The 13,959-nt window shown below is 51.0% G+C and overlaps 1 protein-coding gene across 1 annotated transcript in view; it reads right to left on the bottom strand.

Annotated features, from left to right (window-relative positions):
- The window catches only part of RASGRP1 (RAS guanyl releasing protein 1), a 51,953-nt gene extending 38,626 nt beyond the window's left edge, over positions 1-13,327 (bottom strand). Inside the window, exons 1-2 of the mRNA XM_054400094.1 lie at positions 13,296-13,327; positions 11,087-11,256 (exon numbers count right to left, since the gene is read on the bottom strand). Coding sequence (XP_054256069.1) covers positions 11,087-11,256; positions 13,296-13,327 — 202 coding nt within the window. The remainder of the gene's footprint in view (positions 1-11,086; positions 11,257-13,295) is intronic.
- Between the last annotated feature and the right edge of the window lie 632 nt (positions 13,328-13,959).

The following is a 13,959-nucleotide window of genomic DNA, read 5'->3' as shown; positions in this document are numbered from 1 at the left end:
GGACACCTCACACTACAGCAGGTTGCTCACAGCCACATCCAGCCTGGCTGCAAAAACCTCCAGGGATGAGGCTTCCACCACCTCCCTGGGCAACCTGTGCCAGTCTCTCACCACCCTCATGGGGAAGAATTTCTTCTTAACATCCAATCTGAATCTCCCCATTTCTAGTCTTGTTCCATACCCCCCACTCCTATCACTCCCTAACACCCTCAAAAGTCCCTCCCCAGCTTTCCTGTAGCCTCCTTCAGACACTGGAAGGCCACAAGAAGGTCTCCTCAGAGCCTTCTCCTCTCCAGACTGCACAACCCCAACTCTCTGTCTCCAGAGCAGAGCAGCTCCAGCCCTCTGCTCATCCTCCTGGCCCTTCTCTGGACACCTTCCAGCACCTCCAGATCCTTCCTGGAACAGAGGCTCCAGAACTGGACACAGAGCTCCAGGTGTGGTCTCAGCAGAGTGGAGCAGAGGAGGAGAATCCCCTCCCTGCCCTGCTGGCCACACTTCTCTTGCTGCAGCCCAGGATACAATTGGACAGTGATGAAAGTTTGTGTTCCTGTGTGATCTGCTCTGGGTGACCCTGCTCTGTTAGGTGGCTTGGACTGGATGAGCTTTCCAGGTCTCTTCCCACCCCTAACACTCTGTGATTCTGTGCTTTCACAGCCTCAGCAGGTGACTTATGCCAGCCCCTGAGCAGTCTGTCAACAGAGCATTCTCCTGGCTTCAGGCAGCTGAACTCCATTATGCCTGGCCCCAAGCAAAGAGAACAACAAACCCCACAACATTCTTTTTCCCTTAATCTGTTTTATCTGTTTAAGGATTGCTTCCTTCATCTCTTTTCTGAGCTAGCAAACAAGAAATTTGTCCTTTATTTCCCCTACCAACCCCCCCACACACACCCCCCACTCATTCAGATATTGATAGACATTGATCAGATCCCTCTCAGTCTTCTCCTCTCCACACTAACCACCCCCAGGGCTCTCAGCCTCTCCTCCCCAGGCACTGCTCCAGTCCCTGCAGCATCCTTGCAGCCCTCCCTTGGACTCTCTCCAGCAGATCCCTGTCCCTCCTGAACTGGGCAGCACACAACTGGATGCAATATTCCAGGTGAGGTCTCAGCAGAGCAGAGCAGAGGGGGAGGAGAACCTCCCTGGCTCTGCTGCACACACTCCTCTGAATGCCCCCCAGGACCCCCTTGGCCTTCTTGGCCCCCAGGGCACATTGCTGTGCCATGCAGAACTTGTTATCCACCAGCACTCCCAGGTCCTTCTCCTTGGGGCTGCTCTCCAGCAGATCCCCTCCCAGCCTGTCCTGCTGCAGTTGATTATTGCTTCCCAGGTGCAGGACTCTGCACTTCTCCTTCTTGACCCTCAGGAGGTTCCTCTCTGCCCAATCCTCAAGCAGTGAATTAAAACACAGATGTGGGAAGAAACTCTCCAAACGTTGTCTCTTCAAGTCTACTTCCCCTTTCAAACTCCTTGCAGAAGAGTAGGGGGGAGGGAACCTCCTCTGTTCCTCCAAAGCCTCCTCAGCAATGCAGATCCCTCCCAGCCACGAGTGAGTCCACAAGGCACCCAAAAAAGGACAGCAAGGCTCTCATGTGCAAGAGGGTATGGAATATCAGGGGAGAAAACCCTCCAGGGAAAGGCAGTGCCCTCTCTGAGGCAGCCTTGGGGAGGTACCTCTGGCAGAAAGGGCTCTGGGGTGGGTAATTCCTTGAGAGGAAAACAAGAAGATAAAAGCTCTTGTCAAGGGGGAACTTGGGATGATTTGGAGGAATTAAAATGTGCTTTGAGAGAAGCCAAAGGAAAGGTGGGTGGAAAGCATTCCATTAGCCTTGGAAAGTCAGATCAAGCACACAGAACAAGATCAAATGTTATCAGCACCAGCACACACCCCACACCCCCCCCCCCCCCCCCCCCCGCCTTGTTCTACAGCCTGGTTAAAAATCATCAATTTTAGCACGTTTAGAGGAGAACTTTTTAATCAAAGACTTCTTTTCTCCAAAGCCTACAAAACATCCTTCAAATATTCCAGATTTTTTTTTCTTTCTTCAGAGCTCATCCCACAAATGCAGCATTTAGGGTGGCCTTAGGGTGTGAGTGAGCCCACCAAGAGACATATTTGGGCAGGTGGATGTGTGTGTATAGGTGTGTGGATGCTGCAGGGTGGTTGGACTAGATGAACTTTAAATGTCCAACCCAAAGCAGTCTGTGATAGCAACACACATACGCAGGCAAATTCACATCCATGTGTGTACATCCATGACTCATTTCTTTTAAAGCCAGACTGCAAATAAATGCTACAAACTGTCATTTAAATATGTTTTGGAAGGAAGCTGCCCAGCAAAGGGGATGCACTGAGCCATTTCAAACACCACTACCCCCTTACCCAGTGTTCTGTAGTGTTCTGCCAGACCCTGTGCCAGCTGGTGGGGAGGGCACGGATGTATGGCATTGCTTCATGCTCTGTGGCTTTTGCTTCAAGGCTTCTGCTTGAATAAAGTGCCAGAGATCACATGTGATGTTTCCAGGACCTGGGCAAAGATTGTCCCGCTGTGCTCTGTGTTGGTGAGGCTGCACCTAGAGTACTGGGTTTAGTTTTGGGCCCCTCACTCCAAGAAGGGCACTGAGGTGCTGGAGTGTGTCCAGAGAAGGGCAAAAAAGCTGGTGAAGGGTCTTGAACAGAAGTAGTGTGAGGAGAGGCTGAGGGAACTAGAGGAAGCTGAGGGGAGACCTCATTGCTTTCTACAACTCCCTGAAAGGAGGGTGAAATGAGGTGGGAGTCGGCATCTTTTCCCTAGTAACAAGTGACAGGAAGAGAGGAAATGGCCTCAAGTTGCTCCAGGAGAGATTTAGGTTGAATATTAAGAAAAATTTCTTTCACCAAAAGGGTCATTTGGCCCTGGAACAAGCTGCCAAGGGAAGTGGTGGAGTCACCATCTCTGGATGTGTTTAAAAGATGTTTGGATGAGGTGCTCAGGGACATGATCTGACTGTTGTATACAGGGGGATCTTGGATTACGGTTGGATTCGATGATCTTGAGGTCTTTTCCAACCAGGCAATTCTGGGATTCTGGGATTCTCTCCAGCTGCATGACTGATCCTGGGGCAGCCAGCCCATGGAGTCACAGAATTGTCAGGGTTGGAAGGGACCTCAAGGCTCATCCAGTTCCAACCCCCCTGCCATGGGCAGGGACACCTCACACTACAGCAGGTTGCTCACAGCCACATCCAGACTGGCTGCAAAAACCTCCAGGGATGAGGCTTCCACCACCTCCCTGGGCAACCTCTTCCAGTCTCTCACCACTCTCATGGGGAAGAATTTCTTTCTGACATCCAATCTGAGTCTACCCATTTCTAGTTTTGCTCCATTCCCCCCAGTCCTATCACTCCCTGACACCCTAAAAAGTCCCTCCCCAGCTTTCTTGGAGCCCCCTTCAGATCCTGGAAGGCCACAAGAAGGTCTCCTGGGAGCCTTCTCTTCTCCAGACTGCACAACCCCAACTCTCTCAGTCTGTCTCCAGAGCAGAGCAGCTCCAGCCCTCTGCTCATCCTCCTGGCCCTTCTCTGGACACCTTCCAGCACCTCCAGATCCAAGGGAGGACCAGGTGAGCCCAGCTGGCTGCTCAAGCTGTGACAGACACCAAGCTGCTTTCCTCTCAGGGACTTGCAGATGTGGCAGACCACTCAGCTCCCAGTTCTTCATCTTGATTTTCACTACTGAGAGAAGCTCCAGCTCTGCTCCTCCTCTAATATTTCTAACTCACTCTTCCCCATTTCCATGCCTTCCACACCTCACTTCCCCACTTTTTGCTCTAACTTCTACATACATTTGGGGAATCAGTGTGGCAAAATGTCTTCTAACCCAGCAGCTGGGGCATGCCTGCTCACACTGCCACACCAGTGAGCAGGCTGGGGGTGCACAAGAAGCTGGGCTGGAGGGGGCAAAGCCAGGACAATCCTCACTATCAATACAGACTGGGGGATGAGGTGATAGAAAGCAGCCCTGAGGAAAAGGACACCTGCAGACAGCAGGGACATCCCCAACTAGATCAGGTTGCTCAGAGCCCTGTCCAGCCTCACCTTGAATATCTCCAGGGGTGGAGCCACAACCACTTCCCTGGACAACTTACTGCAGTGTTCCACCAACGTCCTGGTGCAGAACTTGTTCCTCACATCCAATCTCAATCTGCTCTGCTCTCATTTCAAACCATTGTTCCTCATGCTGTCCCTGCAGGCATTTGGGAACAGTCCCTCTGCAGCCTTCTTGGAGCCCCTTCAGGTCCTGACAGGCTGCTCTTAGGTCTGCCTGGAGCCTTCTCTTCTCCAGGCTGCACACCCCCAGCTCCCTCAGCCTGTCCTCAGAGCAGAGTTGCTCCAGTCCCTGATCACCTTCATGGCTTCCTCTGGACCCTCTCCATCAGGTCCATGTCCTTCCTGTGCTGAGGGCTCCAGAGCTGGATGCAGCACTGCAGGTGAGGTCTCCCCAGAGCAGAGCAGAGGGGCAGGATCCCCTCTCTCCACCTCTGGCCATGCTGCTTTGGATGCAGCCCAGGCTGTGATTTGCTTTCTGTGCTGCAAGCTCACTGCCTGCTCCTGTCCAGCTTCTCCCCCACCAGCACCCCCAAGTCCTTTTCTGCAGGGCTGCTCTCAGTTTCACCATCCCCCAGCCTGCACTGGTATCTCCTGAAGAGGACAATCCCCTCACACCCAAAATGAGTATTTTGAAGGTTAACATTTAAAACAAACAAACAAACAAAAAACAACAACAAAAAAGAAGGTACAAAGGTTAAAATAGAAGAGCAGCTCCCAAAAGGTCCTCTCTTATCCTTGCCTTTTGCCAGCTTGCTGCACTTGCACCTTCTAACCTCAGTAATGGGGAGGGGGAGAGGGAAAAAAAAAACCCTTTTACCCTATTTAGCAAGTTATCTTAGCTTTTTATCTCCAGCCTGACCTGCATAACAGAAAGCTCTACTGAGCTACCAGTCTAAGGGAAGCCACTTCTCCTCCAGACTTTTAAAGAAAGCAATGCAAAAAAAAAAGCCACAAAAATAAAAAAAAAGTCTTTGTACCTGGCAACACACACAGCAGAGCACTGCAAGGTTTCACTCTGAAGCAGACCCAAACCAAACCTCACCACATGGAAGAGTAAAATGCATGGAGAAAAAGAAAAAAAAAAAAAGAAAAAAAAAAAAAGCAAACAGCAAAGCTCTCCTGGCTTGCTCCAACTTCACAGCTAGATGGAGGAGAAGAAAGGGTTGGATTCATGCACCATTCCCAGGAGAATTCAGACTTTTTCTGTGGCTCTCTAAGCTTTTTTTTGCATTGTTAAATACAGGTGGTGTTTGCTGTTGGGTTGGGGTTTTTTTACTGCAGAGGTCTGAAGATGATTTCCTGTCATATCCTGTGCTAAATGGCAGGGAATGGAAGACTGCTTTGTACAGCAAGAAAGCTGAACCTTCTTCATAGGGGGTCAGGGAGTGACAGGACTGGGGGGAATGGAGCAAAACTAGAAGTGGGGAGATTCAGATTGGATGTCAGGAAGATGTTTTTCCCCATGAGGGTGGTGAGAGACTGGCAGAGGTTGCCCAGGGAGGTGGTGGAAGCCTCATCCCTGGAGGTTTTTGCAGCCAGGCTGGATGTGGCTGTGAGCAACCTGCTGTAGTGTGAGGTGTCCCTGCCCACGGCAGGTGGGTTGGAACTGGATGAGCCTTGAGGTCCCTTCCAACCCTGACAATTCTGTGATCTTTCATTTCCTTTTATTATTTATTAACTGACTTTGGAAACAGATTGAAAAGCCTGAGGTTAAACCAGCTCAACAGAACTTTAAATATGCATAAAGCTTCCCTAAAGTTTCTTTTAATTGGGATTTTTTTTTCTTCCATGGGCACCAGGTTAAAAAAAAAAAAAAAAAGAAGAAATCTATTTTGGTTTTGGTACAATCACAATTAACTTTAATAGCTAGTTAAACAGCACTTAGAATTCTCCAGAGCAGTAACTGCTCTTCTGTTCCCACAGAGTCATGCATTCTCCACAGCAGTAATGACTCTTCTGTTCCCACAGAGTCATTAATTGATCATTAATGTAGTTTCTGTTGCCAAGCAATGCTGAAAGTTTCTGCACTCTCTTTGACCAAATCACACCCAGATTACCTAAGCACCAGGATCAGAAATATTTTCCTGCAGAACACCACCATGAACAAACTTCAGCTGCTTTGGCAGGAACTGGAAACATGAGTACCTTCGAGATCAATCCAGGCTGGGGGATGATGAGATGGAGAGCAGCCCTGAAGGAAAGGACTTGGGGGTGCTGGTGGGGGAGAAGCAGGACAGGAGCAGGCAGTGTGAGCTTGCAGCACAGAAGGCCAAGGGCAGCCTGGCTGCAGCCAAAGCATCCATCTCCAAAGAGATGGAGGGAGGGGATCCTGCCCCTCTGCTCTGCTCTGGGGAGACCTCACCTGCAGTGCTGCATCCAGCTCTGGAGCCCTCAGCACAGGAAGGACATGGATCTGATGAAGAAGCTCCAGAGGAGGGCCGTGAAAATGCTCAGGGGTTTGGAGCAGCTCTGCTCTGAGGACAGGCTGAGGGAGCTGGGGGTGTGCAGCCTGGAGAAGAGAAGGCTCCAGGCAGACCTAAGAGCAGCCTGCCAGGACCTGAAGGGGCTCCAAGAAGGCTGCAGAGGGACTGTTCCCAAAGGCCTGCAGGGACAGGCACTTGGAGCCATGGTTTAGTTGTCAGGAGGTGGGAGGTATTAGGTTGGACTTGATGATCTCGGAGGTCTTTTCCAACCTGGCTGATTCTGTGAGAGCAGAGCAGGTTGAGATTGGATGTGAGGAACAAGTTCTGCACCTTGAGGCTGCTGGAACACTGCCACAGGTTGCCCAAGGAGGTGGCTGAGGTCCCATCCCTGAAGATATTCAAGGTGAGGCTAGACAAGGCTGTGAGCAACCTGCTCCAGTGGAGGATGTCCCTGCTGAGTGCACAGGGGTTGGACTGGATGAGCTTTGCAGGTCCCTTCCAAGCCAGCCCATTCCATGTCCATGGTTAGCAGATGTACCACTAACAAGACCTCCAGTGACATGGACACTGCTGAGCTATTTCTCCTGTCTGCCCTGTGACAGCCTCTGGACTGAAGCCATGTCAGCAGGCAGAGATGTCACAGCCCCTCACACAGTTTGCCAGCACAACAGCCAGCAACAAGAAGGACTCTGCTACCAAGCACTGAAGAGTCCATGTGGTTGTGGACACAGACCCTGCTGTGTTGGTTTCTGCTTGCATGCCACACTTCCCCTCCTTCTCTAAAGCCTCCACTCATCATGCACACAACTTGCACTCTGCAACTCTTCTCCTCAAGTGAGATCACAGCAGGAACAGCATCCTGTAGCTACCTAAACTTCTGAGAGATCCTAAGCCATAGAAGACATTCTGAATCACTGTCCTACGTGAACAGATAGCTTCTTCTCACACTGAGCAGAGCAGTCTCAAGTCTGTACAAACTTTCTCCTAATCTCAGAAGCAATGTTCCAGTCCCAGGCACTTCCTGCCTTCCATCCCCCATCATGCTAATTTTCCCTGAACTCTTGCCCTGCCTTTTCTGTTGCCTTTACTTTTGGCAATTCATTAGCAGGATGACTCAAATTACTCATCCTGCTGCAATCCTTCATGGGATTTGAAGAAAGATCTACTTCCAGCATCTTCTTATCATGCTATTGAATAAACACTGGGGCAGTGCTGATCACTCAAATGTAATCACAGAATTGTCAGGGTTGGAAGGGACCACAAGGCTCAGCCAGTTCCAACTCCCCTGCCATGGGCAGGGACACCTCACACTACAGCAGGTTGCTCACAGCCACATCCAGCCTGGCTGCAAAAACCTCCAGGGGTGAGGCTTCCACCACCTCCCTGGGCAACCTGTGCCAGTCTCTCACCACCCTCCTGGGGAAGAATTTCTTCCTGACATCCAATCTCAATCTCCCCACTTCTAGTTTTGCTCCATTCCCCCCAGTCCTATCATTACCTGACACCCTAAACTTCTGCAACTGCATTGTTTTTCCCCCACCCCTCCTCTAACCCCCAGATTAAAGGGGTTTTTTTTTCCCCCATTACTTCCTCTGTTGGCATAATAAATTTTGCCTTCTTTAAGGAACTTTGTTATGTAGGTTATCTATAGTTGTATCAGTTGCACTTTACAAATCCTGTAAATAGCCTGCTGAGAAGTCCCAGCAGAGCACAGAAGATGGAGAAATGCAGCCACTGGCATGAACTGCCCAACAAAGAACCTAAACTTCTGCAGCACACATCATAATCCTAGCAGTCATAGAATGGCTTGGGTTGGAAAGGACCTCCAAAGGTCATTAGTGCAACCACCCTGCAGATAGCAGGGACATCCCATAGGACAAGGGGCAATGGATAGAAACTGCAGCACAGGAGGTTCCACCTCAACAGGAGGAGGAACTTCTTGACTGGGAGGGTCCCAGAGCACTGGAACAGGCTGCCCAGAGAGGTTGTGGAGTCTCCTTCTCTGGAGCCTTTCCAGCCCCATCTGGATGTGTTCCTGTGTGACCTGTGCTGGATTCTCTGGTTCTGCTCTGGCAGGGGGGTTGGACTCAATGATCCTCAAAGGTCACTTCCAACCCCTAACATCCTCTGATCCTGTGATCTCCAACTAGATCAGGTTGCTCAGAGCCTTTTCCAGCCTTACTTTGAATATCTCCAGGGATGGAGCCTCAAACACTTCCCTGGACAACCTGTTGCAGTGTTCCAGCAGCCTCCTGGTGCAGAACTTGTTCCTCACATCCAATCTCAATCTGCTCTGCTCTCATTTCAAACCATTGTCCCTGGTCCTGTCCCTGCAGGCCTTTGGGAACAGTCCCTCTGCAGCCTTCTTGTAGCCCCTCCAGGCACTGGCAGGCTGCTCTTAGGTCTGCCTGGAGCCTTCTCTTCTCCAGGCTGAACACCCCCAGCTCCCTCAGCCTGTGCTCACAGCAGAGCTGCTCCAAGTCCCTGATCATTTTCCTGGCCCTCCTCTGGAGCTGCTCCATCAGGTCCATGTCCTTTCTGTGCTGAGGGATTCAGAGCTGGATGCAGCACTGCAGGTGAGGTCTCCCCAGAGCAGAGCAAAGTGCCAGACTCACCTCTCTCACCTGCAGTCCTTGGTGAGTTTCAGGGCATGCTTGCAGATGCACTGCTACTAGCTTTGCTACACCCTCCTAGCACCTCTCAAGCTTCAGGAAGGGCTATGGCAAATCTTCTGGAACATGAACCTCTCAGGAAAGATTCCCATTTCTGCTAGCTGACCTGGACAGGCACACTTGCTTTTCTTTGCCAGCTTAGTCCTTACAACACACAGACATCCAGAAATCTGAGCGTACATTCAACATGCACATGTTGGCAGCCACAAAGCATTTTTAAAGGATGAAAGGTAATAGGAAAATAATTAAGCCAACAATTAATCTCCCACTCAAGGGTTTCACCTGTAGTACTTGATGTGAATCACCATAATAATTTTGCTGGAGTTTTGTAATGTTACATTCCCAGAATGGTCTGGGTTGGAAGGGATCTGGAAGCTCATCCAGTTCCAACCTCCCTGCCGTGGGCAGGGACACCTCACACGAGCCCAGGTTGTTCCAAGCATGTGGAACATGAATGTTGGTCAAACAGTCACAATATGAGGGTTGGGTGAAGGTCTTGCATGCACTCTCCACATTCTCTCTCTCTCTGTCTGATAACCAAACCATAAGAAAAATACGAACTGACATTTGTTTAGGAATCAGAGCTTTGCAGCAGATCAGTGGATGGGTTCTTTACAGTAACTAAGTGGAGGAAAGAAGAAATCAAAGCAAACCACAACACTGCTGCCAATTACATCTTTCACCAGCCTTCCTCACATCTATTTCTCTGCACATGCTGATTAGAAGGCTTTCTAAAGAAACAAAAGGAAACAAAAGACCTTTCCAATGAACGTGAAACTGAATTAGTCACTGTGTATACAGCACTAATGTGCCATATCACCAGAGCAGCCCTCTGTGTTACTATTTAACTGTACAGATAGATTATTTTCAAGCCTCCTGGGTGCTCAAGCACATCTATTTTCTAAGGACTGCTCTGCAACTAAGACTTTGCCACCTATGCTGACTGCAGTGAAAGACACAGCATTGACAGACAGATGCATTGCTTCCAGGGGTTAAGAATCACTTCCAGTGCCTTCAGTACCAACATATTGTATTAATATAAAAAAGTAAATTAAACGCCTTCACTGATGAAAAAGTTGGAAAAGAAAGCTAGGGATAGAGAGCTCAGGGTCCACAAGCTAGGGACACACAGAGCTCAGGCTCCACAAGCCAGGGACACACAGAGCTCAGGCTCCACAAGCCAGGGACACACAGAGCTCAGGCTCCACAAGCCAGGGACACACAGAGCTCAGGCTCCACAAGCCAGGGACACACAGAGCTCAGGCTCCACAAGCCAGGGACACACAGAGCTCAGGCTCCACAAGCCAGGGACACACAGAGCTCAGCAACAGTCATGCTTTCTCCATGCATATTAGTTATTATTTTTAAGAGATGATGGATAAATGAATGGGCTCAAAAAGCTATGGAGTTGTGATTTTTGTTCAGATTCTTTTTCTTTTCTGGCAGAATCAATCTGAACCCCCTCTGATAAGCCAACTTTATAACAATGAGGCAAGAAGTAATCCCACCTTATTTCATCTAGTTGAAAAGCAGCCCTGCTCATTTCAAAACATTTAGCTTCAAGATGTTGCTTGCACACACTAGGAGAATACTACTGCAAGATGCAGCATCTGATGATTGATTGCTAGAGTTCAGGAAATGGGTACTTGAAGGAAAACATAGATGCCTGGCATTTGTCTTCTTCTCTCAAGAAAACACAGGAGTCACATTATTCTCTTAGCACATATTACACCCAGAGGCATAAAAAAGATCCACAAAAATATGCAGTCACCCACAGCATGGAAAATCCTCAGTGGCACCTGCCTGACTCCACCAATAAATCAGTGCAATTCTCTAGTGAGTGCCCCAAGCACGGCCAGCACAGAAAGAAACACCATTCTAAAGCCCTCCAGACACTCACCAAAAGACTGGATGCAGGTTTCCAGCAAATCTTCCAAGGTGGCTCCTTTGGCTAAGTGCCCCAAGGGCACCATGGTGACCTGGGTGAGATTTGAGATGCTGAGACAATGACTGATCTGCTTCAGCTCCAGTGCTGGTTCAGGGGCAGTGCTGTATGCTTGGGCAGGATTCCTAAGAGAAAGCACAACACTGAAGTAAATACAGGAAGGCAGAGTGGTAGATTTTACACTGCATGGGAGGAAGAGAGATTTGAAGGACAACTTAAACTCCCTGTAGTTAGGGTGCTGCAAGGCATAACCCTCCCACTTAATACGTACTCCAGAGAGGCTGCTCAGTGATTATCTTTATTCTGCTAAACGGGGATGGTAAAGCACAGGCATGCAGAGCTCCTTGAAATAAGGTCTCCCAGGAGACTTGATTGTGGCCTTCCAGTATCTGAAGGGAGCTACAAGAAAGCTGGGGAGGGACTTTTCAGGGTGTCAGGGAGTGATAGGACTGGGAGAGATGGAGCAAAACTAGAAATGGGGAGATTCAGATTGGATGTTAGGAAGAAATTCTTCCCCATGAGGGTGGTGAGAGGCTGGCACTGGTTGCCCAGGGAGGTGGTGGAAGCCTCATCCCTGGAGGTTTTTGCAGCCAGGCTGGATGTGGCTGTGAGCAACCTGCTGTAGTGTGAGGTGTCCCTGCCCATGGCAGGGGGGTTGGAACTGGCTGAGCCTTGAGGTCCCTTCCAACCCTGACAATTCTGTGATTATCTTTAAGGTACTATCTTAAGCTTTTCTACTTTTGTTGGAACACTAAACAAGACTTTATTACTAGATTGACAGCCCTGGAAAGAAAAGCTGTGGACATCCACTAGGTGTGTATCTTGCAGTCAGAGAGGGAAGGCAAACACACAAACGTCCCTGCCCAGGCACCCCTGAACAAATTTGGAAATACGGGCTGGCCTTAGGAAGAGAGACTGGATCCTACCTCCTGCCAGTGAATTTCAAGCCTTGTCTTCAATTTCTCTCTCGTTTGAACACTGGGAAAGCCACGAAACTGCCTGGGATGTGACTTTCAAAGCAACAGAGTCCAGGTCTCCATAGTTTCAAAGCCAGGGAAACAGGGACCTGACCCCGCAGAGGTAGTGCCCATCACTCAGCTCCTCCGTAGCTAAGCTGACAGCTATGCAAAGAATGTTCTCTTCCCTTCCCCCTTTCTCTAAATTTCCCTCTTAGCTTTCTGCTCTGACTTCCTGTTCTCAGATGAGAAGACCCAGGGCCCAGCTCTCTCAGGGCTCTGACAAGCTGAAACCTCTCTCCTAACTTTATTCCAGCACCTTTCCACCGCTGGGCTGAGAACCCGAGCAGCGCAGTGGTGGTAGTGTAGGTGTAACGGCAGGAGGTTATTTTAGACCTTGGCACCAGAGTATAGCAAACCTGAAGTTTCCACACACCCAAAAAAAGAAAGAAAAAGTTTACAGCACCACTGTGGCCGACTTGGCAACACTAGAGGGGCAAAACTCATCCCTGGGCACGTCTGAAGCAAAACATTCGTTAGCACGGATCCTCTTACAGCTGTCACTTGACATGAAAAATTGATCCAAGCTGTGCTGGGGGGCGGCGAGGGAGGAACGAGCGCCCTGCTTCCCCACTCCACGCTCTTGGGCGGCGGGGGAGACATCGCAAAGAAGCGATCGGCAGCTCCAGCACCCACAACCGGGGCTGCCGGTGCCTCCCTTCCTCCCCTGCCAAGGCGGGGGAGCGGCAGCCTTGTTCCCCGGTATCCAGCTCCCCGCCCAGCGGCCCCCCCCAGCCGCAGACCGCCGGCGGTGCTGCAGGTAACCGGATCCCGGCCCCAGCCGCCCCTCCCGCTCAGCCGGGGCCGTAACGGGAGGCTCTTACCCAGCCCGTGCTGGCCGCACGCCTACACTCGAAAGGGCGAAACAAAGCCCTCCCCACATCTGCGCTTTTTTCTCCCCTTTCTTTCCCACCCGGGAGGGTCTCGGCCGGCCCTCGCGGAGCTCCAGCCGGCCAGCCTACAGACCCTGCACCCGCGGAACTCCCCGACCAGCCCTGCCGCAGGGGCAGCCCACCGCGTCCGTACCACCGTCCTCGGACGGGGCTACCTTACGACCCCCAGACCCGCCTGCCCCATCCCGCCGCAGGCAGCACGATTGAAATTAAAACAGAAAACCCAAAAAACCCAACCAGCAAGGGCGAACTCACTGTTTTTCTTTCCTTTTCCCTAAGGTTCCCATGTCGGTGTCCGCCGCGGCTCCGCCGCCCGGCCGGCTCTGCAGGGAGCGGGGGCTACGCGGGGCGGAGGGGGGTCGGGGCGAGCAGCGCAGCTCCGCGCATCGTCTCCTCCCGCTTCGCTGCTCTCCCCGCTCCCCGTCTCGCCCCGGGAGGAGTCTGAAACCGATTCAAGCGCGGCAGCCACCGGCCGCGACTCCGCCACCAGTGACGAGCGCAGGCGAAGATCTTTATCGGCAGAAGGAAGTACTGTGAGCTACTACTGGGTTGCTCTTCTCTGAAGCCGCCGGATTTACCGTGCACCGAAACACACTCCCTCCCCCCTGCTCGCACCTTCTGGCCTCTAAAAAGCGGCCGCAGCTTTCCCCCCCTCCAAGCATCGCCCGCCCCTCAAGCTCCCTCCCCACGCCACCGGAGCACGGCCGCTGCCCAAGGGCAGCCGCTGCCGGGGGCTCCCGGGAAGGGCCATGTCGGGGCAGCAAGTGCAGTGTGGTGGGCTGGAAAATTCCCCCCCAAGATTAAATTTGCCAGCCCAGCCCAGTTGGAAGCAAATGGAAACTGTATTTACAAGCAAAACTACAATCTACAATGACATGCAATGAACACGTACAAAATGGACAACATTTACATATATTTA

This window comes from Indicator indicator, chromosome 4 (assembly GCF_027791375.1).
Source record: "Indicator indicator isolate 239-I01 chromosome 4, UM_Iind_1.1, whole genome shotgun sequence".
Classification (NCBI taxonomy): Eukaryota; Metazoa; Chordata; class Aves; order Piciformes; family Indicatoridae; genus Indicator; species Indicator indicator.
This window is presented reverse-complemented; position numbering and strand designations above follow the sequence as displayed.